Consider the following 25,632-nt stretch of genomic DNA (forward strand, 5'->3'; position numbering starts at 1 on the left):
ATGATGCGCTACATAAACCTTTCAAAAATGAGTGACTTATACTTATTTTTTTTAGTTAAAACCAGTACCAAAACCAAACTATTTATTGGTATATAAAGATACTTGATCACCTTTTTTTAAATAAGCTAATTTCACATAAACAGTTTGGTTTTCTACCTAATCGATCATCTAGTCATCAACTGTTGAATTGCTTACACTCATGGTTGGTTTCATTTCTAAGCAATAAGTCAACTAAAGTTATTTACACAGACATTCAAAAGGCTTTTGACTCTGTATCCGATTTTAAACTAATAAAGACTTTAACTCAATACAAAATTCATAAAAGTTTAGTTAGCTGGTTCAAAGAGTTTCTTGAAAACAGAACCCAAAAAGTAGTTATTGGTAACACTTTTTCAGAGTCTTTACCTGTTTTCAGTGGAGTGCCTCAAGGAGGGGTTATTGGCCCACTTTTATTTATAATTTATATATATATATATATATATATATATCAATGATATAGCTTTAGAAGTAGATGTCGATAACAACATAAATCTCTTTGCAGACGATACAAAAATTTTTAGCCATTCTAACACAATTCTACAAAAATCTTTGGATAAAATTTATCATTGGCTAAAAGAAAGAAAATTAGTTTTAAATCCTAGTAAATGTCAGGTTCTAAACATTCAAAAAAATACATCTAGTATCACTTCTGAATTTAGAATAAACAACATAAGGTTACCTTCAACTAAATTGTTTAAAGATCTGGGAATTTTTATTGCTGAAAACCTAAAATGGAACCACCATATCAATTACGTTTATCAAATTGCATCAACTATTTCTTTTCAAGTTTTAAAGAGTTTTAAATCTACAGATATAAACATTCTCAAAAAAATTTATCTCGTTTACATTCGTCCTAAGTTAGAATACAACACACCAATTTGGTCTCCATACCTGAAGAAAGATATTAACCATCTTGAATCCAGAAAATATACAAGAATAGTCTTCAACCGTTGTAACATCTCATACACATCTTATTTTGATAGACTCTCAAAACTTGGTATTAAGTCTTTAGAGTATAGAAGGATTGAGTTTGACTTAATTACTTTTTTCAAACTGATTAATAGTGAAACTACAATTAATTTACAGTCTATTTTTGAACCTCATAAATGTACTTATTTACTGAGAGGTAACAGCAGAAAATTTACATGCAGACATAATTTCAATAATAATGTTTGGCATAATTCTTTTTTTTATCGTTCAGTTGAATTATGGAACAAGCTTCCAAACGAATTAGTTTCTTGTAAAAAAGTTGAGCATTTTCGGTTAAGGTTAAAAAAGTTTGATTTTTATAAATATTTTGTTAGCAAAATTCATAAGTGATTTTTTTTTGTTGTTATTTTTTCATTAACCACTGGTTGTATTTGTCTAATTTGGTTTAACCTATAGCTTTATTTTATTAGCGGCGCCTTTCCTCTGTGTATAACAAAACCTGTTCCTTAATACATAGTTTATTGGGCTGTTAAAGTGCTAGAGGCCTTGGGTTCTTAAGTTTTGTTTATAGTCAGTGTTCTCAACATTTATCAGCTACTACGAAAGTCCAACAAACGCTGAGTTATCTGAGTATTAAAGATTTGAAAGTAAATATGAAGCAGGCTCTCCTAAGAAAAATGAAAAACGTTGTTCATATAAAAGCGGTTCTAGTTATACGAATAAAAGTGAAACAAGTTGTATGGATAAAAGTTAAGCCGGTTACTCAAATGAAAGCTGAACTAGTTGTTCAAATAATGTGAAGCCAGTCGTTCGAATGAAAGTGAAACCAGTTTTGGAATGAAACCATCTGTTCGGGTGAAGTTGAAGTAGGATATTGTTGTTCTTATTTCGGAAGCACCGGAATTATAAATTTTGTGTTATAATTTTTGGTGTTTTTATGTTAATTTTTAGACTTTAATTAGTTAAACTCAGTTTTTTTTTCATTTTTAATGTACAATTTTGGTTTATTTTTGTATTTTTGTTGTATGTCTTTCTGTATAAGTGGCCTAGGTTTTGATGCCTGGGTCCTTCGTATGACAATAAACTTACAATAATAATATTGTCAAGTTTTGTTTTTTTCAGTTTTTGTCTTTATTTAGGGTCTTCTTACTTAGTCAAAAAAATCTAAGAAAATCTAATTTCACTGACGAATAACAACAATGTTTTAAAAAAAAATAAATAAATAAATAAAACTTTTTTTAATAATACGAAATCTAAAAAAAATGTTTATAGACCCTTTTGTGGTTCATAGTTTGCGTAGCATATTAGAAAAAATAGTTTTACACTTTTTCAATCTTTAACACAGACAATTTTAATGGACAGTGAATTTAGATTAAGATGAAGGTTGTCAATCAAGAAGACTCTGGTTTCTCCTTATTTTAGAATGAATGCTGTGTAGTAAATCTTATATATATATAAAAACTAAAGTTTGATACAAGCAGATTGATAATAACAAAATGTCAAAATAAAGAAAGAAATTGTAAGCAAGATAATTTAAAATGGAATTATGATTAAAAGTATATCTTGAGTAGAACAAAATAAAAACTAAGTTTTATTTAAGAAAGAAGTTTTAAATTTCAATAAAAGAATATTTTTTTAAAGTTTAGTTTGTTTTAAAAATGAATTGTGATTAAAAAAATCTAAAAATAAATTTACTGATTGAATTAGAAATGATTGGGTTAGATATGATCGGGTTAGAAATGATCAGGTTAGAATTGATCGGGTTAGAAGTGATAGCGTTAGAAATGATGGGGTTATAAGTGATCGTATTAGAAATGATCCAGTTAGAAATGATTGTGTTAGAAATCATCAGGATAAAATGATCAGGTTAGAAATAATCGGGTTAGAAGTGAACGAGTTAGAAATGATTGGCTCCGTTAATCCTACCACCTATCTTGAATATACAAATATATTTATTTTAACTTCAACTGTTGCAATGTAATAAAAATAATGTTTTGAAAAGTTACCTTAATTTATATATATATATGTTTTACTGTAAGTCATATTTTTAAGTCAGTGAGTTTTTCAAATAAATATGTACTTAAAAAATGGTTTGAAGTCAAAATTCTTGTTTTTTTTTTAATACAGAGGTATGAAGCATAGCATTTCTGCGTTTTCGGACTTTTATTAATTCTTGAATTAAGTTTTTATATTCTAAATTATGTCTTAAATATAATCAATAAACAATAACTGTTCTATTCTAAACACATAATATTAGTTTACTCACAGCATATTTAAAAAGTATAAGTTTTAACAATATTGTAAACGTTTTAAAGTGCGTTCACTAACAAAACTTAATACTTACTTAACCGTTTTTATAAGAAAATTAAAATTAAAAGCTTTTAAGAAACAAAATGCAATCAATGAAGTTATCTTACGCTAAAGTTGTAATAACTTATAAGTTCATATTTTTTACTTTAGTTATATAAAAACTAACACACAGTTTTTGTAATAAAATTAAATGAGCTATTTCGTTGATGAACAGAAAAATTTTTTCTACAAGTCAAAAGTTAAACTAATTTTAAACTACAAAACTCTTTTCAAACTAATCTTTACGAAGTAGGCTAAGTAGTTTCCACCTTAGAAGTAAAATAACTGTGTAAATTTCATAAATGAAAACAATTTTGAGTTTAGTTCTGATTATAAGTTTTGCTGTTTAAAATAGTTCATATTTCTTTTTGAGATATAGATTTTTAAGTATTTTTTTAAGAATTTGAATTGTCGGAATTTGAGCTGTATGTAACCATGTAAATTTTTGCGTTTTATTTGTTTCAGTTTGACTATCACGTTTTTTGGTAATGTTTTCACACGTATGGTACCAAACCAAAAATAGATAACTTTTCACCAAAAGTAACATCGATAGCGCGAGGGAATATGCAAAACACGCAACCTAGAGCGGCTGGTAGAAGCAGTTGAAGACCATAACCATATTAACAAAAGTCGAGGTACTTTGAACAACTGCGTACACAACAGACGGTTATTCTTCAAACAATACCCTTGCATTTTTCAATTTGAACTTTAATTTTCACATAAAGACATTTTCTAAATATATTTCTATACTTATTTTATGATAGTATTTTGATCCATAGTTCCTTCATTTATGTTTTTTAACCATAATTGTCTACCTCTTATTTTATTGCAATATACTTTCATGCGTTATCTTCCGACAATAATTGTAAGCCTGTGTTTAAATCAGAGAACAGTCATGCTTTTTTAGCTTCTTTGCATATAAAATCAGTAAGAAGTTTGGTTTTTAATGCAGGCTTTAATTAAAATATGAAATTTGTCTTGTTAGTATTAACTGAATATAATCTATAATTAGTAGATGAAAACGCGTAAATAAAAAACTTCATCACTGGTAAGGAAGTAAACAATATCAACTTAAAAGAAAATGATTCTCTAACTTATTTTAGAATTTTTTTCGCATTTCTACTAAATATATTGCTTACAAAAACTAAATACTTGGTATGAATAAAACTCATAATTTATTCAAAAAATCAGACTCTTATATTTTAGAAAGTCAGACTTTTAAAGTAGTTCACCTGAAAACTTGTATAACACTGTGTATTACGTAACTACAATTCATTTTTTTTGTACTTGAAACTTATTAATTAACGTTTGTAAGCTAATACTGTACATGATTAATATATTTTGTAATTATTATTAGTTGTTATCATATTTTTTTATAGTTTATAACTAGAAAGTACACACATTCATCTTTTTTTATCGTATACTCTTTGAAGTGCTTATTTTTTCAAAACTCCGTTGAAAATTTTTATTAATTTAACACAGAGAAACGTGAGCCAGTCTTTATTTTCAATAAAGCAAGTGCTCTACAAATTGTTACTACTGAACAGTTAAAAAAAATGTTAAACTGAAAATTAGATTTGGTCAAGTTTATAGTTGTAAATTGTATTAAAAACTTGTAAGGTCTTTTTCAAATTGTACATTATAATTTTATTTAGTTGTTCTACTAGTATCACATTTATTTAAAGCTTTAATAATGCTTAAGATTATGTTTAGAGAAATAAAAATAAAAGGTAATAATCTAAATTACAAAAACAGTTTATTGATCATGAATCATTGAAAAAAGTAAGTGTATTTACGATATTGATCAGAATAAAATATTTTTAGTGTTTTTAAAAAGAAGAGGTTATTAGTTTTAAAGGAATGTAATTTTACTTAAACAAACAAATAAAGCAAGAATTAATTTTATTTCTAATTAATTTAAAGAAGTTTTCAAACACAATTTGAAGTAATAATCGCATGTACAAATACATTAAACAAAATAAAAAAACAACTGTTTGATATAATTAAGTATTAAATTAAAATACAATTAAAAGATAAAAGAAAATTAAGTAATCAATTGCTAATAACATTTCAGTTAAATCTTAAAATTAATAATTTAAAAAATATTTTTTTAAACTTTACTTCAAGTACATAAAACGAAATATACTCTTAAAAGGAGAAGACAAAAACAAAACAGTGGAATACATTTAATTATTACAAAACAATTCACTGTGTAAGCGAAGAAGGAAAACTGGAGATGATTTGCTGGCACACTTTCTTGTACAAGTACGAGTCTCCCTTCAATCTCTTTCTTCGCACTCCGTAAAATCCGTGGGGTGAGTTCATGTTGCAGGTGATGACTTGGCAAACCTCGAGTTTGAACGAGAGCTTGCTTTTTGTTTGCGATCCGTCGTATATTTTGCATCTTAGCATAAACCTGAAACAATGATTTGGTGGATATAACAATGACGATTCGTTTTTATTAGCTTGATACTTTACGATATGCAAACTTTCTATTTTATTGCTTGGTCTGTGAAAAAGATAAATAAATATTAGCTTACTACTAGTCTGCATATTAATGTGTTGTCAATGTCTCTGAATTTGGTTTGTTAACAACTATTTTTTAGGAAATAACAATTTATACTTATAATTAGTTAATAAACTTTGTTCATCAAACTTAATATTTATTGAAAAACAAAATACTTACTTTTGAAAAAATAACAGTTGACTTTTATATTTTTTATTTTATCATGTACTAGAAGAATACTGTTATGTATTTTAATGACCACAATGTTGTTTAAAATGTATTAACCATAAAATCGTTATACAAAAAAAAAGTTGTTATAGGTATACTCTTCATAATCAAAACAAAAACACAGCTAAGAAAGAATAAGTTTTTTACAAAGCTGCAAAATAACTATTTCTTTTTATATAGATGAAAATGTATAGGTAGATGCTAAATATAATAATTTAAGATCAATACCTTAAACAGTATACAAACTATTTTTTAAGAATTCTTATAATAGTTTATATTGTACAATAGCATCAAAGCTAATCACATTTTTAAACTTTGATAATAAATATCTTTATACTATTTAATTATTTCAGAACTGTTGCAACTAATAAAAAAGTTTATTTAAACAAGCATAAAATGCAAGAAAAAACTTAAAATTATATTTTTATACCTCGTCAAAACTTATTAATTTTTTTAACCAGTTTCTAAAATTTTACAAACCCATCTTTTACAGCATGGTCGATATTTTGTCTATTAACAGCTTCAATCAAGGCCGCCATTAGTTTTTCACCATCACCACAAGTCGTTATGTTTGATATATTGCACGAATTCTATTAATATTTGTTGTATATTTAAATTAGCTGACGCAAAAAAAAAAATCGATTACTTATTTCAATAAAAGCTACTTTGCAATCTTAAAGTTATAAAAATTAAACACTAATTTATAGAAATTCAAATTTAAATAATTATAAAAACCATTGTCTATAAAAAGACAATTTTTCAACTTGTGTACAATTTTTTAAAAGTAAGTAAATTAAAAATTAACGAAACAAACAACTGTAATAAACAAACTTTTATAGTTCGCGGTTGATCATAATTAGTTTTCTTCTTGCTCGGCGTCAACATAGTACGCACTCTGTCCAAACCCTTCTCGAAGCTTCCGAACATTTTGTTTTTGCTCGACCTCTTGCTAGAGCAGCTTTCACTGCTAACTTTTAGCTGATTTGATATTTCGGGACTGTTTAGGGTGTCGTCCACAGACCAAGATCTTAAAAGTTATTTACTGTTTTACACCTAAAATATATTTTTCTAATTTAAGACAGCTAAAATAACAACTTAGAATTGAAATAGTATGAAAACGTGTGCGTATTTTAGATAATAATTTGCTGTTTTAGTTTATTTTTAACATTTTATAAAAAACATTAAAATAATTATGCTTTAATACTGTCTATGATGATAAAGTATAATCTACACTGAGTTTAACAAATGTATATAAATAATTTTGTTTAAATTAAAAATGTAGTGCGGTATATTAATAAGGAAGTATAACTTTTTGATAAAAAAAATATTTTTAATATTTAACAGTCTAATAATTAGAATTTTTGATAGAATAAACATGGTTCGTATACCTTGATATAGTTACCATTTATTATATAAAATATTGATAAAGACTTAAATTGTAACTGAAGATCCCTTAAAGAGTGAAACTTAGTTTTGCAAATAAAAATCTTAAATAACTAATTTTGTATATTTGTCTCCTTTTTTTTAAATAAGTTGAGAACTATTTTTGTTCAATTTATAACCTCAAATACATTTCTAAATAAAATTCTTGTCATGTTCGATCAGATAATTATCTTTCCGGTAAAATACTTTATTGTATGTAGTAAAAATGAACTAAAGTTTTTTTAAATATCATTAGAACAACTGGTTGCTTATAAACAAGCTAGTTACAATTTATAAAATTTTACTCGAAATATATAAAATATTATGATATTTACTTTTTTTCAGGACTTAAAGGATGGTTAGTTCTAGAAAATTCAGTCATTGCCTCAAGGTCAAGAGAGTTTCTATATTTATCAGCTGTAAAAAAATTATAATTTCTATTATGTCATCTGATTAAAAAAATTTAATAAGAACAAAAGTTAATAATAAAATTTAAAAACTTATTAAAAGTTAATACTGTGAAAATAAGACAAATAAAAAATATTCATCAACATACACAAATTTTATAGTTATAAACTTTTAAAAAACAAGACATAAAAAAACCAAAACGTACTGACATTCAGTTTGTAGACTATATTTTATAAGTTTATTAAGTTAGCAAGGGTTTGAGTTTTAAAAATCAAATTTGTTTTATACGTTTATCTTGGAAAAAATTAAACGATATAATTAACGGTTCCCAATTAGGAGATTAAACTTTAAGTATAATAGCTTTAAAAGTCTCATAACTATTTTAGTGTGTTTGTATTTGAAAAACATACAATTTTAAGTACTAATATTTTTACAAATATTTTATACCAACTAAAATTTTAAAAATATTTCGCTTCCCAAACCAAAGTTTTTGAAAACTCTGACAAGTTTTTCGTTACATAAAAATAAGTATTTTTATAAAAACCATTCCTGGTTAAGAAAACCAGTCTTGTTTACAAATTAAATAGATGCAAACCTTTAATTATCAAAACAAATTTAATAAGCAGTTTAAAGAAACTAAAAATATTATTTTCAACTTACACTTTGCTAATCTAGTCGAATTTCAATTAAACCCTAACAATTTTTACAAAACAAATAACAAAAAAAAAATTTACTAAGAAAAATAGCAACAAGAATATTTTTAACAGTAAAAACAAAAGAATAGCACCTTTAACATAGAAGTATAAACATCTTTTTAGTATAGTAAGATTTTAGTTGTTGTTAAATACTGCATGGATAAATTAACTTTTTTTTCTGCTATAGAAAAATATATTGTTTTTCCGTATTAGTTTGCTTGTTAGCTTTTAGCAAAACTTATGTTTAATATTCATAGTCAGATTTATTCATTTTATTTTATTTAAATAGACTATGTTCATTTCTATATTGCTTATAAAAATAAAATTAATATTTTTTATTACTTTATAGTTGATAAATGTACAAATTTAATTTTTGCATAAAGATTGGCTTTTTAAGAGATGTTTTAAGTTACGCCGTCTTTTTTTTTAGGTTATAAGCATTTATATAAAGTAATCAAAAAATATTTCTTTATTCTAATCTCTTATTATAAGCAGTGATTCTATTTTTAAAATACTTTTTACATAACTAATATTTTAAGCTTAGTTTAAGTGCTTTTACTTGATAAATTAACAATTGATAAAAGTAATCAAAAAACTATTATGCTTACGATGTTATTTGTCAAAATTATGTGGTTTCACGAACCTGTAAACTTGTAGTATTTAAGCTATTTCAATCTTATTCTTAGTTTTGTAAGTCATTAACAAAATATATATTTCTTTGTATGACTTATTAAAAGATTAAAGTTTGCAAATTTTAATCCTAATTTTCTAATAGAAAATGATTTAAAAACATTCAAACTTTATGAATTAAAAGAAAAAAAATTGTTAACTAGATTCTATAGCTTGTTATAGAACAGAACAATAACGTTTCTTATGTTGAGATTTTTATTACATACCAAAAGCTTATAAATTATTAAAAACAAAATATTTAATTTAATAATAGTGAAATAAAACAATTTTGTAATTAATAATATAGTGGTATACTTTTATTAATTAACAGTTGGTTTAATAAAATGTTATTTCTTTTAAGGTATTTACAATCTATAATGAAAAATCAATTCAATTTTAAACGTTTAATTTTTAATATTAAAGTCAGGAAGACCCTTTGCTGTAGTATATCAAAACGTCACAAGTGCTATTGTTTTTTTATAACCATTGTTTAAGTTTTATTGTTATTAAAAAAAAGCTAAAAAAATATTCAAGTTAGTTTTAGCAGTTTTTAGGTATTAGTTCAAAATTAGTTTACATACTTCGTTAAAAGCAAAACAAAAAGACATTCAATCTTACATGTTATTTTTAATAACTTAATTATCATCAACTCAAAGTAAAGCGAAAACTGAAGAGCATTTATAAAAAACTAGCTCCGCTTACGGACTTCATTAATTTTATTTTTCAATTTATATTAATAGAGCTTTATTTAAACATACATGCATCATTCATCACTTACATTTGATCACTTTGAGGTATCTCTTCACTAAAACTTGATTTTATTTTTGAACTAGTTATATAGGCACAGAAAATTAGGTATACAAATATTTTATTTTAGAAAATAAAAACACTTGTTCTTTTTATATACTTTTAACTATTATTAAAACTAAATCAATAAAAAAAATTATAAGTTTTGAGCTTATGTTTTTTAAAAGTTCCATAAAAACTTTGGTAATATAATTTCACAAACTCGCACCTTTTTTAATTAATTCTGAAACCAATGAATAAGATTTTTAAGCGCTTAAAACTATAGAAACTTCACATATGTAATAAAAAACGTTTTTCAAACTATATAAAAAAGTTTTGCAAATAGATTCATACTTTTGAGTTAGTGATAGTTAAACAATCTTTCTATAAAACATATTTGTATTATAACTTAATAGCTTATAATTTAATCGGGCTTTAAAACTAACTATTAACAGATTTTGACAAATTCCAAAAAATAATATTGTTCCTACAGTTTATAAATCAACTGTAGACCACTCAAAGTTTGTTATGATGTATGGAGAAAATTCTACTCGACAGTCTAGTCGGCCAATTATTAAAAATTAAAATTTCTCCTAATTTATCTGTATTGTAAGTAACTGCAAAACACTTAAGAAAATATTTTTGTTTGTGCTAGGAGATTGATGACAACATGTAGTATAAATAATCATGATATAAAAAAAATTAACTATTAAAATTTCTAGTATTGTTGTTTTTAATGACTTGCAAGTTTATATAAATATACTAAAAGTATTACTTGTAATACTAATTAAACGTTGTAATAAGGCGGCTTTCTACTACGAATTGTAGCTACCGGTATACATAACACAACAACGTTTATTAATATTAATAAAATTAATTATGAATACAACGATTATTGGATCAATTGTTTTAAACAAGTGAAATAATTGTTTCAGAAAAAACTGTAGTATTGTGTTAAAATTAAAAACAGTATATATATATATATATATATATATATATATATATATATAAAACATAGATGAGATAAAGTTACAAACTTCTGCTGAAACCCAGAAAGTTTCTAGGTGTCGTCGGTGAGTTGGTCGAACTGTTGGGTGTTGAGCTGTCCATTGACAAACCATTGTCAGACGCAACGTAGTCGTCTAAACTGTCCAATGAAAACGCCGCATCCTGATCTTTGGGTGGCGTGACTGTCACGTTTATAAGTTCTGTATGCTCCAGCCTGATAAGTTTTATGAAAATTTAAACAAAAAAAAACTACTTGTACAAGACCAGTTTTGAAAAATTGTATATTAATTTAAGTTTTTTCAATTCTCAACTCAGAATATACTTTAGTTTTATTTATCATTCATCTGTTAAAAATTGTACTTAAAAACAAAAGTATGAATCGAACTTAATGACAAAAAAATAATTTCAACCTTTAATTAAAAAAATTGATTAAACATACAAGCATAGTTTTTATATAAAACTGAAAACTAAATCTTTTTTGAAAGACATCATTTAAATTTTTTCTAAAATGTAAGTCTACAAAAGTTTTGAAAATATGCATCTACTTCAGATTAATTGCTTCACATATAAGTTTTCAAGTTTAAATCTAAGAGATTTAAAACTAATAATTATTATTAAAAACTTTTTTTTTGTTTAATGAGCACTCAATGTAAGTGAGTTATCAATAAAGTTTAACAATTTTCAAAACAAGAAAATTAAATTTGACAGTTTAAATTTAAAAAAAAATGTAGTTTGTTTCAACTTCTCACTGATGATAATTTTATAGCTTCGAAAAGATTGATAAGTCAAGCTGAAAGAGGTTTAAGCTAAAACAGCTAAGTATGAGCAATTAAGTTGATTGTGATATCAGCTTTAGAGAAAACTTTATTGATTTTATCTCATACAGAAAATAACTAAAACTTTTTTAAAAAGCAAACTACACTACAGAAATATTTTTTGATCGGCTATGTTAACTAAAGTAAATTTGATAAAAAACACATTTCAAAGTTTTTTATTCAACTTACTTTTCATTAGATTTTTTGATGGCTGTAGTATTTGGATATTTGGTATGCTGTATGTTGTTGTTAGTGTTTTTAGATTTTTTCAATGCTTCATAGTTTGATTTACTAATTGGTAATGCAAAATTGTTTTCTTTTAAATTGTTGTCCATTGACTTAGTTCGCCTATAATATAAATTACATATTAAATTAAACAGTTCATCCATATTCAATTATAAACAAAATTACGCTGTACGTAAAACTTTGTACAACGTAAAAAAAATAATACTTTAAATCACTGTAATGAAAGAATAGAAGCATAGAATAAAGTAGGTGTATACATGTATTCATTAAAATAAAATGATTTCTACAGATAATAGTTAATAATTAGTAAAAATACTTAATATAAAATCCGACTGTTATAAAACTATATAATATTTGTATTATATTATTATTAAATATTGTAATAATTACAAATACTAATAGTTTTATAACAGTCGGATTTAATGTTAATTATTTTTACCTATTATTAACTATTATCTATAGAAATTATTTTATTTTAATGAAAACATGTATACACCTACTTTATTCTATGCTTCTATTCTTTCATTACAGTAATTATTTTCTTACAGAACCCAGTTGAAGTGTGTTGATTCATTAACACACAGAAACATATTTTGGTACAATAAAGGTAGATTACTGTACAATTTGTTTTTATTTATATTCCAGTGAAGTTATTTCACTAGGATCTTTTGTTAGCAAACGATTAAACCTATATTTTTGAACAGTTATATTTCAAATCACTAATTTTTATCATATACTATAAAAAACAAATTGACAGATGATGTATACTCACTATGTTTACAGGAATAACGGTACTAAAATAAATAACTAAAATGCTAAAAAATAAACTTCCAAAAGAAACAAAAAGTAATGCTAAATTTTTATTTTAATCGTTTTTTTTGTTAACATTCAAAAAAACCTTCGTTCTTTCTTAATCATGTCATCTTCTGGAAGAAAATCTGATTTTTTCACTTTGATATTTGTTGGCTTCCATTTACAACCGGTGTTCTGCTGTTTACGCTGGTAGTAGTTAACATGAACGTTGTTGTTGTTACGGGCGTTCATTTCATTTTCGTGGCATGCAGGCGAAAGTTGCTGTAAGAAAAGTGTATTACGAAACCTTACTTAAGTTCAGTTTTGAAAAGCTTAGCTATAAATAGTAGATTGTTAAGTGATAGTGGAAAAATGAAGCTAATAAGTTTCCTATTAAAAAGTGAAATCAAAACTATGCGCAGAAATATTAAGATAAAACTAAAACTGCCGAACTTAGATAAACAACAATCGTTATATTAAATAAAGGTTAAAATAAATATCGTAATATAAAAAAACAAGGATATAAGGTAGAGGAATAGAAAATAACAGATGTTACATAAAAAAATGTGCGTACTTTTAAGACTAAATTTGATTTTAAAAAATTGATTCATGTGAGTAAAAATGTAAAAAATGTAGGTAAAAACAGAACATATAATATCACATGATAACCGTTTAAAAAAAGTTGTTTTTACAAAATTACATAAGCACCAGCCGATAACATTTTTTGTAATCGAGCTTAGGATTTGTTTTAAATCTCTGAGACAAAAACCAAAAATAAATAAATATTTCCAGGGTTCTCCGCACTGTTAATAATGTGGAACTAAATAACTGAAGTGAGAATTAAAAACCATACAACACATATATGTTAATATAATCATGGGTAAATTAAAAATAAAAACTAGTTTCTTTAAATTTATAAAGTATAGAAAAGTTACTTTAAACTGTTTATACAGTTTGCATTATTTACAGCTGAAGATTTACTTATATAACTCTCAATATTGAAAATAGTATCAAGAGCACATATACTGGTCCAGTTATAAAGTTTATTTCATTAAATTTTTAGACTTAAAGTAAAAAAACTAACTACTAAAATTGACTTTTTTATATGAAAACACCAAATTCTTACGAAATCAATTAGATTTTTTGAAAGTCACTCTTAAAAAATAATAGATAGTGCAAAAGTTTTTTTTTACAAAAAGAGAAACCTTTATCAAATATTTTATCGCAATTCATTTTTATTTTTATAATAAAGATAGTATAGGACTAATTTTTATTCTAGGTGATTTCTAAAACATTTGCACAAAACTTTAAAATTAGATCTTCGAGAAACGGAACTGAAAATAAAAGCTATTCTATCTGCAAAAAATTATGTGTATTCCTTATACTAATTTCAAATGAAAACAGGAAAAAGTACGTACTTTTCTTCGACTCTAACAACACTTTTACATCAAAATTTTTACCGTGTGTACAAAAATAAACCGCTACGACCAGGAAATCAATACACGTCTTCGTTTTGTAAAATACTTAGTTAAACTGAATACTCAGCACAGTAACTGTAGGATCTAACAAACTACACTGTTTGAAACTTCGTATCACTTAATTTATTTATAAAAGTATTGAAAGGTGTGATATTTATATTTCATTTATTTTATCTCGCCTATTTATTTTTACCTCGGAAAGTTTACAAACAAGAAATACGTGAGAGGCACCAAAATATATATAAATAAATAAAATGATTATTATGTTATACATATGTCGAGTTCAAGGTTATTTATATTCAAAAACACTCTTTTTTAATTGAAAAACGGAAAGTCAAAAACAAATATCAATAAATGAAAAAACTCCATAAACTTGTTTTTTTTTTAGATTTGACGATTATTTTTTAAATACAATTTATTCTAGCTATTCATGTAGTCAGCGGCTAGCAATGCGAATATAGCGAGGCGTAAAATCGATAAGGCGACTCGCACTTTGTTGCGGGCAACGTGTTACATTTCTGATCATTCAAACTGCAAAGTGAACAACTTTGGCAAGGGCGGCGAAACACTGACTTGGATTTTTAGTATCCAACGCCTTCGCTCTACTTTCCACACCAGTGTCAAAATGATTTCGATCAAGTCAAAATTAACAGAGTTCAAAGCAGTTTGTTTTAGATGGCCACTCGTGATATACAAACATGTTAAGACAGACCTAGATAAAACTAGGGCATAAAATATAATAGACATTATTTTTAGTTTTTAGCCTAGTTTATGAAGTACATTTTTTTCTGAATTAATTTTTTCAAACCTAGTAACAAAGAATCAACTTAAATACATTTCAAACCTACATGCTGATTTTTCATGATTACAGTAAGTTTTCAAGTAATCTGTTGATTTTAAAGTTCATTTTGAAAACTTTGCGAAATATAGAATTAAACGAAATTAATTTTATCTTTTTTTTAACTACAAATTTAATAGTATAGACAGTGAAAGTGCTTTATTTAAAGACAAAATTAAACTTACATACTAAAAAAGCTACGAAAAACTTCAAGGTAAGACTTTTAATACTAAATGTAATAATATCGCTTGCATAAATATTTTGAAAATATATTTTTTAGTTTTTCCTGGAAGTAAATCTTCGACAACGATATGTAAAATAATTTTAAAATATGTATATAGAAACTTTTTACAGATATAACAAAAAATAATGTTTTTTCAAATATACTTTTGCAGCGTTTTAAAGGCAAACTTTGAAACGTTTGAGATGGCTTTTTTATATGTAATTAATATTTTATTAAAAAAAGCACAAACGCATCAAATCTCTCACAAAAACAAAGTGCTTAAAATATTTCACGGAAAATACTAGTTTTTAAACCAAAGGAAACAAACAAAAAACTTTAAACAATAATCAATAACATAAAATAAAATTATAATTTGTTACAAATAACCAAACCAAATATTGTTTTTACAGTAACAATTTTGTTAAATACTTAAAAGTTTTTATTCATGTTAAATATTTTGTTTATTTTAAAAAGCGAAAAAATGATATATATTATATTAAAAATATTAAATGTATTTTTGTATAACCTTCAGAAAAATGAAAAAAACATCTTCTATAAGTCTGAACTTGTTTAAATTAAACTTCTAAAACTTTATTTGTTGTAATGATTTATTCTTTTTTAAAAACAAGTTAAAAATATTTAAGTGGTTACGTTTCTCATAAAATGTATGGTTATTTTTCATAAAGTTCAAAAAATGTTGTACATACATTATTATACAAAATAAAATATATTTAATTTTTAAATGTTTTTACAAAAGTTTTGTTGAATTTAATAACAAAACTTACATTGTTACAATTTTCTTTATCATTATTATTTGAGAGAGGTTGCCTTTTTGCAAATCTACTTGGTGTATTATTCCTAAAAAAAAAGTAAACTTTAAATTAACGAGATTATATTAAAAACATAGGTGTGTAAAAACTGTTTTTACAACTAGTTCTTAAGGATAAAGGAAGATAAGGCACTATTTTACATGTTGATCTTATTTTGAAGATCTTCAACAAGCTAACATTTGCTTTTTACTGTTTCTTGTAACAGGGTTGCTATTAATTTTTGGCAAATTTTCTCCAGGTTTTCAAAATTTCTTCTAGGTTTTTAAAAATGTTTGTGGGTCTAATTTTAGTTTAAAATTAAGGCTAAGTTAAAAAACTGTGTTAAATAGTATAAAAACATTGAAAAAATACTGTAAAGCTTCTTTAAATCTGTTTTTTAATGATAAAAAAAACTTGATATTGACAAAAAAAGTTATCAACATAATAGATTTATTGTGTCGTATCGAAATTTCACTACTTAACATGTAAAAATTATTTAAAATTCATAGTTTTTCAGTAATTTTTGTTTAAAATTCTAAGTTTTTCCATGTTTTTTAGTTTAAATTGTCAATTTCCAGGGTTTTCAAGGATTCCAGGTTTTTTGGTAACCCTGTTATATGGAAATTAGCTTTTGAGATATTAGGGGACAAAGTATTCAATAGGACACTTACGGAAGGGCAAAGTAAAAGAAAATATTTCATTAAAAATTTATCTTCTCCTACAACTTTATAGCAATCTTTCTCAAACTTTTCAGCTTAAATTTAACTTAATAATAAAAAATCTAATTATATGAATTTTTTAAATTGTAAGTACAATTTATTTTTTCTTAAATAAATAAAAATATAGATTTTTTTAGTTTTTTGATCATAAATTTTTTTTAATTTTTTTCGTTAAAATAGGATTTTTACTTATAATGAAGGAATATTTTTTTTGAGGTCAATAGCTTAAAAATGAAAAAGACAGATTTTAGTGAATTTTTAAAATTCTAGGAAAATCAACCTTGATTTTTTTTTCTTACTCTTGTATCATATTTTTTTTTTAAACTTGTTATGTCTCTAAAATTAATTGAATTTTTTGGTTCTATATTAAATATTTTATAGTATATACTCTAAGCTTATGAATAAAATCCAAATTTAGTTTTTGTATAAAAAAAATGGACTCCCCTACGCCCTTAAATTGAAGATTTCAAAACAAGCTACCCGTTGCTTTGTAGCACTTTTTAAATAAAAAGTAACTCTTAAATATAGTAGATTTAAGCTGAGGAGTTTAATAGGTACACAAGTTTAACAGGTATATAAGGACAATGTATATAGCAAAAAAAACTATTTTATTAAAGATCTATCTTTTCCGACCGTTTATAAGCAATTCTTTTCAAATTTTCTCAGTTTAGTCCGTATTTGATATTAAACAATCATCTTGTAGGATTTTTGTTTATCTTTAGTACTATTTTTTATAAAGTTAACTATTTTTCTAACTTTCAAAATTTTAATCATAAAATGGTTTTTTAAATATTTCAAATAAAAAACAACTTATTACCTACCTTTTGTATAAAAACATATTAAAAAAAGTTTTTTTCTTCCATTTGTTTGTATCTGAAAACTTTTACAAAACTAACTATATATTCAAGGTTAACTAAAAATTCACATATATTTGATAAAAATTATCTTACAGTTTATATTTTAAGCTCTAAAATGACAAACAACTTAATTGTTGGACTTTTTATTTCAATGAAAATGTATTTATATTTGATAAAAAAAAACATTTTACGTACTTTTTAGCATTCCTTTTAGAAACAAACGAAATATCTGTTGGTACTAAATCTGTGCTCATTTGCAGTCTTACTGGCTTTCCACGAAGCTTCTTTTTAAGTAGTAAGAAATATGTTGCTGTCAGGTAGTTATACTTCCACTGTAATTCAATAAACTTTGTTACAATTCAACGTTGATTAAAAATATGCTTTAAGTAAATATTAAGTTGTTTTGCCTTAAAACTTATTTTTTTGAAAAAAAATTAATTACTTAAACTTGTCATCATAAAAAAGTTTATTTTCTAAGCAATCAATTTAAAATGCTATATATAAATTTAAAAAGGTATAAATTGTACCAAAACAAACGAACTTTATATATTTCCGAACGCATTGATTCACGTGATACTTTCATGTGAACGCTCAGCTCTGTTATGACGTCATTGTCCAGAACATTACGCCGCTGTTTAAAAACAAAACATTTATAAAGAGTAAATGGAAAAATTCATATTGGAAACCAGTTGAATTTAAACCCCGTAACCGTGCTAATTTTATATTAATAAAGCTGTTATTTTTGGTTTTATAAGCAAAAATGGTTTATGCGATTTACGTCTCTGCTTGACGCAGTGACAACAAATTGTCGTAAATGCAGGAAATTCTGAAATAAATAATTAAATCACGTTCAATTTTTAGATTTTAATTGATTTCTCCTTATAGTGTAATAGAAATATTGTTGTTGCATTGAGATAATCGAAAATAAGTATTCGACATTATATATTTTTTAAGTTTAAAACATTACACTTTACATGGAATTAAATATTTGTTCATTAAAGTTATGATTTTTTTTGTTAAAATAGTAATATACTAATCAGAATTTAAAGTTAGCTTAAGTAAACTTCAAGTGGTGGTTATTTTTTAAAATATCAAAGTCTTTAAGTACATAGAAAGCATCTAGTCCTCCTTACGCAACTTTTTCTATTGTGTTTTGTTCTATAAATTATGAAAAAGGTATTTACAAAACTAGAGCTATTCAAATTTGTACAATTAATTAAATTGTGTTAGTATTTAGTTTATATTAATACTAGACTTATAATGATAACTATTTGAAGTCAAAACAAAGTTGTTAAAAAAGACTTAAAATAAATAAAATAATTTATTCATACTTTTAATCATATGAATAAAAATTTAAAGATTCAAATAAACTAACAACAACATTAAAATCTTAAAGGATAGCTTGATTAAAATTGTACAACTTATTTTAAGAAAGTATCAAAATTTAATTTCGCTATTGAATAATTTAAGAAGGTTTTTCATACAACTATTAAACACTAAATGATAAAGCTTAACTAAATAATGAGATTTCATTTGCTTAAACTTTAAAAACTTATATATATATATATATATATATATAGATTAACTTAACATAAAGAAATTGCTTACTTGATATTTAGAAGTGGCTTCAACAGGGATACCTTCGTCTTTACAAACCCAAGGGCAGTTCATTAAATCTGTCATTTCGATACGATCTTCCGGGTTCACTTGCAACATTTTTCCAATCAGGCGTTTTGACTTTTCACTTAACCATGATGATATTTTGTATTTTCCGGCCTTGAGAAAATTTAAAATAAAATACTGTCTTAAGTTTACCTGTAACGTACTTAAATAGTTTTGCTATGCTTTAGTACTACATATAAAACAAATTATATCAATAACGTATATTTCCCTAACAATATAATTCCTAATAATGTAAACAACATTGAAAATGTAGATATATACAAAACCAAACTAAAATTTTTGAGTATACATTTATGTTTAGCAATTTAAGCACTACAATACTTAGGAGAAATCTATTTTTATGTTAAAATATAGAAAATTTTATAAGTTTAAGTTTAGTATAAAATCTTTTTTAAGCTGTACAAACAATTATTTTTAACAATTTACTAAACGAAACCAGGTATCAAAAAAAATTAATGTTACTAACAGTCATTAGTAAACTTACTTGAATAAAATTTAACTGATACTTGTGACTAATTGATAATTTAAGTACAAATAATAAGATATATTAAACTAAATTAAAAAAAAAAAATTTTTTCTAATTTTTATTTTAACAAACAACATTAGCAGAATCTATACGCCAGTTCTTTCAACTACAACATGGAGCTAAGAAACTACTTAGATGTTTGTACAACTGTAATATTAGTGCTTTTAAAATTTAATGACATACATTTTAGCTTAGGGTTATTAGCATACAAAAATTACATCAACCTAACTTGAATTAATCATGTTTAGAATAAAAGTGTACTTATTTATTGTGATAAACATTTTAAAAATATACAACTAATTTAAAATAAAAACCTCACAAAACATAAATTTACTTCTAATTTGAAACTATTTGTGATTATTAATACTAAAAGTTTGCAAAAAAAAAGTTTATCTAAATACTTTATATCAAAATTGTCAAAAATCCGAATATAATTGTTTCTTAATAACTTTAATTTATAGATTCAAAATCTAGTAAACGTGTGGCGTTTTTCACAGAAATCTGGCAACTATACTTTGTAATTCATTTTTATATAGAAAACAATGCCTTAATTATCAATTTTAAATAAAAATTCTGATTCAAATTTTTCATAAAGCTGTAGTCAATATTATATAAATTATAATATTATAATTTGTTAATTTTTGTAAATGTAAATAAAATTTTATAAAATTAATAATTTTGTTAAGAAAGTTTAATTGTTGTAAATATTTATAATCAAACTTACATACAACATACTAAAAAAAACACATACAACTCTGTGTGATTTTTAACATGAAAACTGTTACAAATTAGTTATATACAGAATTTTTAGTGTAAAACTAAAGTATGTTCATAACTTTAGGTTTTGTTTTCGTTTTTTAGAAAACTTTGAATTAGGGTATTTTTAAATACTAAAAAAGTAATACCATTATCATTGTTTATATAAAAGATTTTCAAGATCTTAGTTTGTTAATCTTTTTAGTAAATTACATTAAAAAAATATATATACTTTGTTAAGTCATATTGAAAACCTTGTTGTACTTTTTTAACAATTATTTTATCTTATACCTTAAGCAGCTTTAAGTTTTTCACTAGTTTTAAATATAGCTTATTAAATTAAATAAGATTAAATGTCTATATCTATTTTTCTTTTAATTTCCAGAATGTAATCATGGTTGCCACTCGTTTTTTCAAAAATTTTTCCAGGTTTTCCAAATTTCTTCCATGTTCTTAAAAGTACACATTTTTGGGTCTATTTTTAGTTTTAAGCTAATTTCTAATTAAGAAACTGTGTTAAATAGTATAAAAACATTGAAAAGATACTTTAAAGTTACTTTAAATGTGTTTTTTAATAAAAATATTTTTGATGATGACAAAAAATCTTATTTATATGATAGATTTTTTGTGTCAAATCGAACTTCTACTACTGAAAATGTTAAAATTATTAAAAATTCCAGGTTTTTTGATCAAAATTCCAGGTTTTTCCAGATTTTATTCGAAATTTCTCAAATTCCTGGTTTTTCATGGTAAAGTGGTAACCCTGTGTAATTATAACTGAAAATCTCTAATATATTAAAACATAGAATATTTTCAAATATTAAAATTGTATTACAAAGCATATTAAAATGTCAAAGAAAATAGAAAAAAATCATGAAAATTAAAGATCTCTTGCCTTTTTATTATTGTTAAAATAGTTAATTAAAACTTTTCAAAAATATTTTGAGAATATAACTTAACAACATATAATATTTTTATAAATAACTTTAAATTATATTAAAGTATAAAAATTGGTTCAAAAATAACATCACAGCTTATAAAACTATTGTTTCATGATTTATTAAAATTTACGTTAGTAAAAACCAGATAAATATAAAACAATACAAATATATCCTAAATGTTATTCATTATTATAGCACGCTTTTATTGTCTTGAACATTTTAAGCTTTCATTTAATTACAACAAACTTTTATTTTTTTGTAGAGCACAGCTTGATTTTCATCGTCAAAAGGCAAAAATCCATTCAACAAACAGTACAACAAAACTCCCATGCTCCATATATCGGCTGCGCTTCCTATGTATGGCCTGATTTTGTTATATTGTTAGTATAATAATTATAAGCTGTTTAATTAGTTATGTAAAACAGTTACAAAAAAACAACTTAAACTAAAACTAACAATTTAATATTTTTGTTTTTACTAGATTTGTTGTATTAGTTTAGTACAGTTATTCAAATTAAATATTTTAGCTGTGGAATAGTTATTATTGTTTGATAATATACCTTTTTTTTAATGAAAAGTATTTTTATCAAAATTTAAAACTTTTTTATAACTTCTGTCCTTATTTAAACTTAACCGTTCAAAACATTTACAGCTGGGAATCTAAAAAAGCAAGATGTAATGTAAGATTATAAACTTTTATGTAGTATGAAACAAACATTCAAAGTAGTTTCAAACCTGCCACATATAAGTTCAGGGGCAGCATATGCGGGCGATCCACAGCAAGTTTCCAAGTGATTATTCATTCCGCCTTGTGGAGAAGCGCACAGTCCAAAATCAATTAGCTTTAAATTCTGATCAGCATCTATCAGTATATTTTCCTGTGCATAATATACTATTGTTTATTTTATATTTTGTTTTCATGAAGTTTTTAAAAGCAAAAAGTTATTTAAGAAAAACAAATACTTATATTATCTAAAGTGTAATATATCTTGCTTTTATTAACAACTTTTTTTAATTTTTGGTTCTAACTAATGCAAGTTAATTTAAAAGTAGGCTTATAAAAACATATTAGTAATTATAAGCTAAGTTACACAACTTTCTGTTCAAAAAGATTAATTTAAATTTAGTTGAAAAAAAAACAGTAATTATATCTTTAATATATTGACATTAGCCTAATTATGAAAATCTTAATTAAAAAACTGACAGGTTTCAAATCCCTGTGTACATAGCCTCTGCGGTGTATGTAAGATACCGCAGCAACAATTTGTCTGAAGAAAACTCTCGCTTCATTTTCAGGTAGCCTTTCTTTTTGTACAATGTAATCAAACAGCTCACCGCCAGAACAATACTGTTGTTTTATATAAGTTGAAAAAAAATTTCAATAATAATATTAATAATAATAAAACAAATATATTCAATAAAAAAAATTTTACAAACACACTAAAAACATACTAACATAATATTTAATTTTGTTTGCTATGTGTTATTACCTAGATATAATAAAAGAACTTAGAGGAAAATTAAACTAATTAGTAAAACAATTACTTGAAAAAGTTACATACGAATTCAATTTCAAGGCATCTAGTCATCTTTTTAAATTTTAAAAACTTTAGTTCAAAATCAATACTTTAAGCAGTGAGTAATCTTTTAATACTTGCTCTATTAATTAAAATTTTTTGTAAACGTTTATGATTTTCTTATAAAGTTTTAAAGTATGACTACAAAAATAATTTATTTCAGTTCGGAAAGCAACAAAATGATTTAGTAATCTAGTAGCATAAAGACTTAAAACCAAGCTAAATACTAACAATGTTGTTATTTAGATAGACAATTTACATCTTAATTTTACTTAACATAATCAAAAACATTTTTGATGTTTAACTAAAGCTTACACAATTACAACATATAACGTTTATCTGAGTTTTGAGTCTGAGTTTTATACTTTGTAAGAAAAATTTACTATATTAAATTAATGCTTTATGTAGGGGTGCACAAAAATTGTTTTGAAATTTACAACAGACACACTAGAGTTTACGATGAAGAGCAAACAAGCCTTGGCTTATTTTTGGTGATTTTGCGCTTGGGGTGCACATATTTTTTTCAAGTTAAGTGTGCACAGATTTCAATAACTGTGAAGACCACTGCTTAAATTTTTTTTTTAAATTAAATTGAAACCTCAATAACTAAGTAGTATTTGTCTTTTGTCTCAAAAACTTGATAGAGTCTGCAAACGTTATGATGTGAAAACATTTTCATTGCTTCAATCTCTGTTTTTACTCGTGGTAGATCAGGCTGTAAAACATTATTACAACTTAATTTAAAAGCATAAACAACTAAAAATATCTATTTTAATAAACAGCTTAAAGTTTAATTTATACTTTTACTTATTAAACCATTTTAATAGAAAGTATAAGTAGTTGTGGTTTTTAGAAAAACTAACTCCTAATCCAGCTTTACTCATTATTTTAATAGCGACAGTCTCCCCAGTAGGTATGTGGATAGCCCTTCTCACTCTACCAAATCCACCTTTGCCTATTGTCTCTTTCATTTCATAGTGGTTATGAATGTCAAAACTTTTATCTTGTAACAATGACATTTTTTCTATGGTTGAAATAATTTATTTAAATTTTGAACTATAAAAAAACACCTGGATTTTTAAATATAAATTATTACTTTATTTAGGTAAAATTGAGTTACAATAGATTTTATACAAATAAAATAAAATAACCTAAATTACTTTGATCACACTACAAAAACTAATATAGGTTAATGTACTTTATTATTTAGTAATTGATACTAAGAAATGAGTAAATAAAAGGTACTAGTAAAACTAGAGTTTATTTAAGTAAGTATTTTTTATACTTCTCAAAAACAAAAGATTTACAAAGTTAAGCTACTGTTAACTGAAACTTCAAGAACTTTATACAAATGTAATTCTTAAATTACTAATTTTAATAAAAACTTAATCTAAGTTAAATAAAATTAGCTATTAAGGGCATAGGGGGGGTAAACACCCTTTTTTGGTTTTTGATCTTATTTTATATAGTTTTTTTTAAGCTACAAGATGCTTTTTACAGATTTTAAAAATTCAAAATAATTTTTGAGATATAGCTGGTCAAAGTCGGAGCCAACAATAGGTTCCTTATGGGAGGCACAAACTAAAACGGCAAATAACTAGAAATTACTAAAAATCTATCTCCTCCTACGTTTTTTGAGATAACTACCTCAAATTTTCAGGAAGTGCTCCTTGCAGTATTTAGAAAATTCTGTCAAAACAGAATTTAAAAAAATTAAAAAAAAAAGAAAATTATAACAAAAAAACAAAAAAAAACTGTTTTTTTTGTTTATTTATTATATAAAATTTTTGATTTTTATTTTTTTTGAAATTCCTTCCAATAGAATTTTCTAAATATATCAAGGAACATTTCCTGAAAGTTTGAGGTAGTTATCTCAAAAAACGTAGGAGAAGATAGATTTTTAGTTAAATAGTCTATTTTTGCCGTTTTAGTTTGCGCCTCCCATAAGGAACATATTGTTGGCTCCGACTTTGACCGGCTATATCTCAAAATTTATTTAAAATTTTTTAAATCTGTAAAAAGTATCTTGTAGCTTAGTAAAAACTATATAAAATAAGATTAAAAACTAAAAAAGGGTGTTTACCCCCCCTATGCCCTTAAACTTAAATCTAAACCAAGATTTAGCCTATCTAAAATTTTTAATACCATAACTGATTTAAATTAAAAACAATAAATATATAATTGATTAAGTTTTGAGTAATTGCATTGATCCTAAAAAACATAAAAGTAATAAATAAGTAACAAATATATTACAGCAAAAATTTTAAATAGTTTAAATATTAAAAAAAAAATGTATATGGCATTGCCTTTAATCTTAGACATTTTTTGCTCG

The 25,632-nt window shown here is 24.3% G+C and overlaps 1 protein-coding gene across 3 annotated transcripts; it reads right to left on the bottom strand.

Moving 5' to 3' along the window:
* Positions 1-5,173: 5,173 nt before the first annotated feature.
* LOC145830153 (maternal embryonic leucine zipper kinase-like) lies at positions 5,174-24,362 on the bottom strand. Of its 3 annotated transcripts, none has more exons than XM_082938046.1 (17): positions 24,164-24,362; positions 23,899-24,015; positions 22,928-23,071; positions 22,459-22,601; positions 21,970-22,087; positions 19,426-19,593; positions 18,359-18,448; positions 18,013-18,149; positions 16,218-16,290; positions 13,000-13,175; positions 12,045-12,203; positions 11,070-11,254; positions 10,025-10,051; positions 7,810-7,891; positions 6,884-7,079; positions 6,533-6,642; positions 5,174-5,734 (listed from the first exon to the last, which is right to left on the bottom strand). In XM_082938046.1, the coding sequence occupies exons 1-17, from the start codon at positions 24,317-24,319 to the stop codon at positions 5,524-5,526; spliced, it is 2,292 nt and encodes a 763-aa protein (XP_082794172.1). In that variant the 5' UTR covers positions 24,320-24,362; the 3' UTR covers positions 5,174-5,523. The 3 variants fall into 3 exon arrangements, with proteins under 3 accessions (XP_082794172.1, XP_082794171.1, XP_082794173.1); XM_082938045.1 differs by having other exon boundaries at positions 10,025-10,057; XM_082938047.1 differs by lacking the exon at positions 10,025-10,051.
* Between the last annotated feature and the right edge of the window lie 1,270 nt (positions 24,363-25,632).

This window comes from Thalia democratica, chromosome 2, assembly GCF_965202585.1.
Source record: "Thalia democratica chromosome 2, ktThaDemo2.hap1.1, whole genome shotgun sequence".
In the NCBI taxonomy this organism is placed as follows: domain Eukaryota; kingdom Metazoa; phylum Chordata; class Thaliacea; order Salpida; family Salpidae; genus Thalia; species Thalia democratica.

Coding starts and splice junctions, on each gene's coding strand:
- LOC145830153 (XM_082938045.1), bottom strand. CDS start 24,319: ATGTCATTGTTACAAGATAAAAGTTTTGACATTCATAACCACTATGAA. Junction 10,058..11,069: donor CTTTCTGGGTTTCAGCAGAA/GTTTGTAACTTT, acceptor AATAAAATCAAG/TTTTAGTGAAGAGATACCTC. Junction 5,735..6,532: donor GACCATGCTGTAAAAGATGG/GTTTGTAAAATT, acceptor TCATTGTTTCAG/GTTTATGCTAAGATGCAAAA.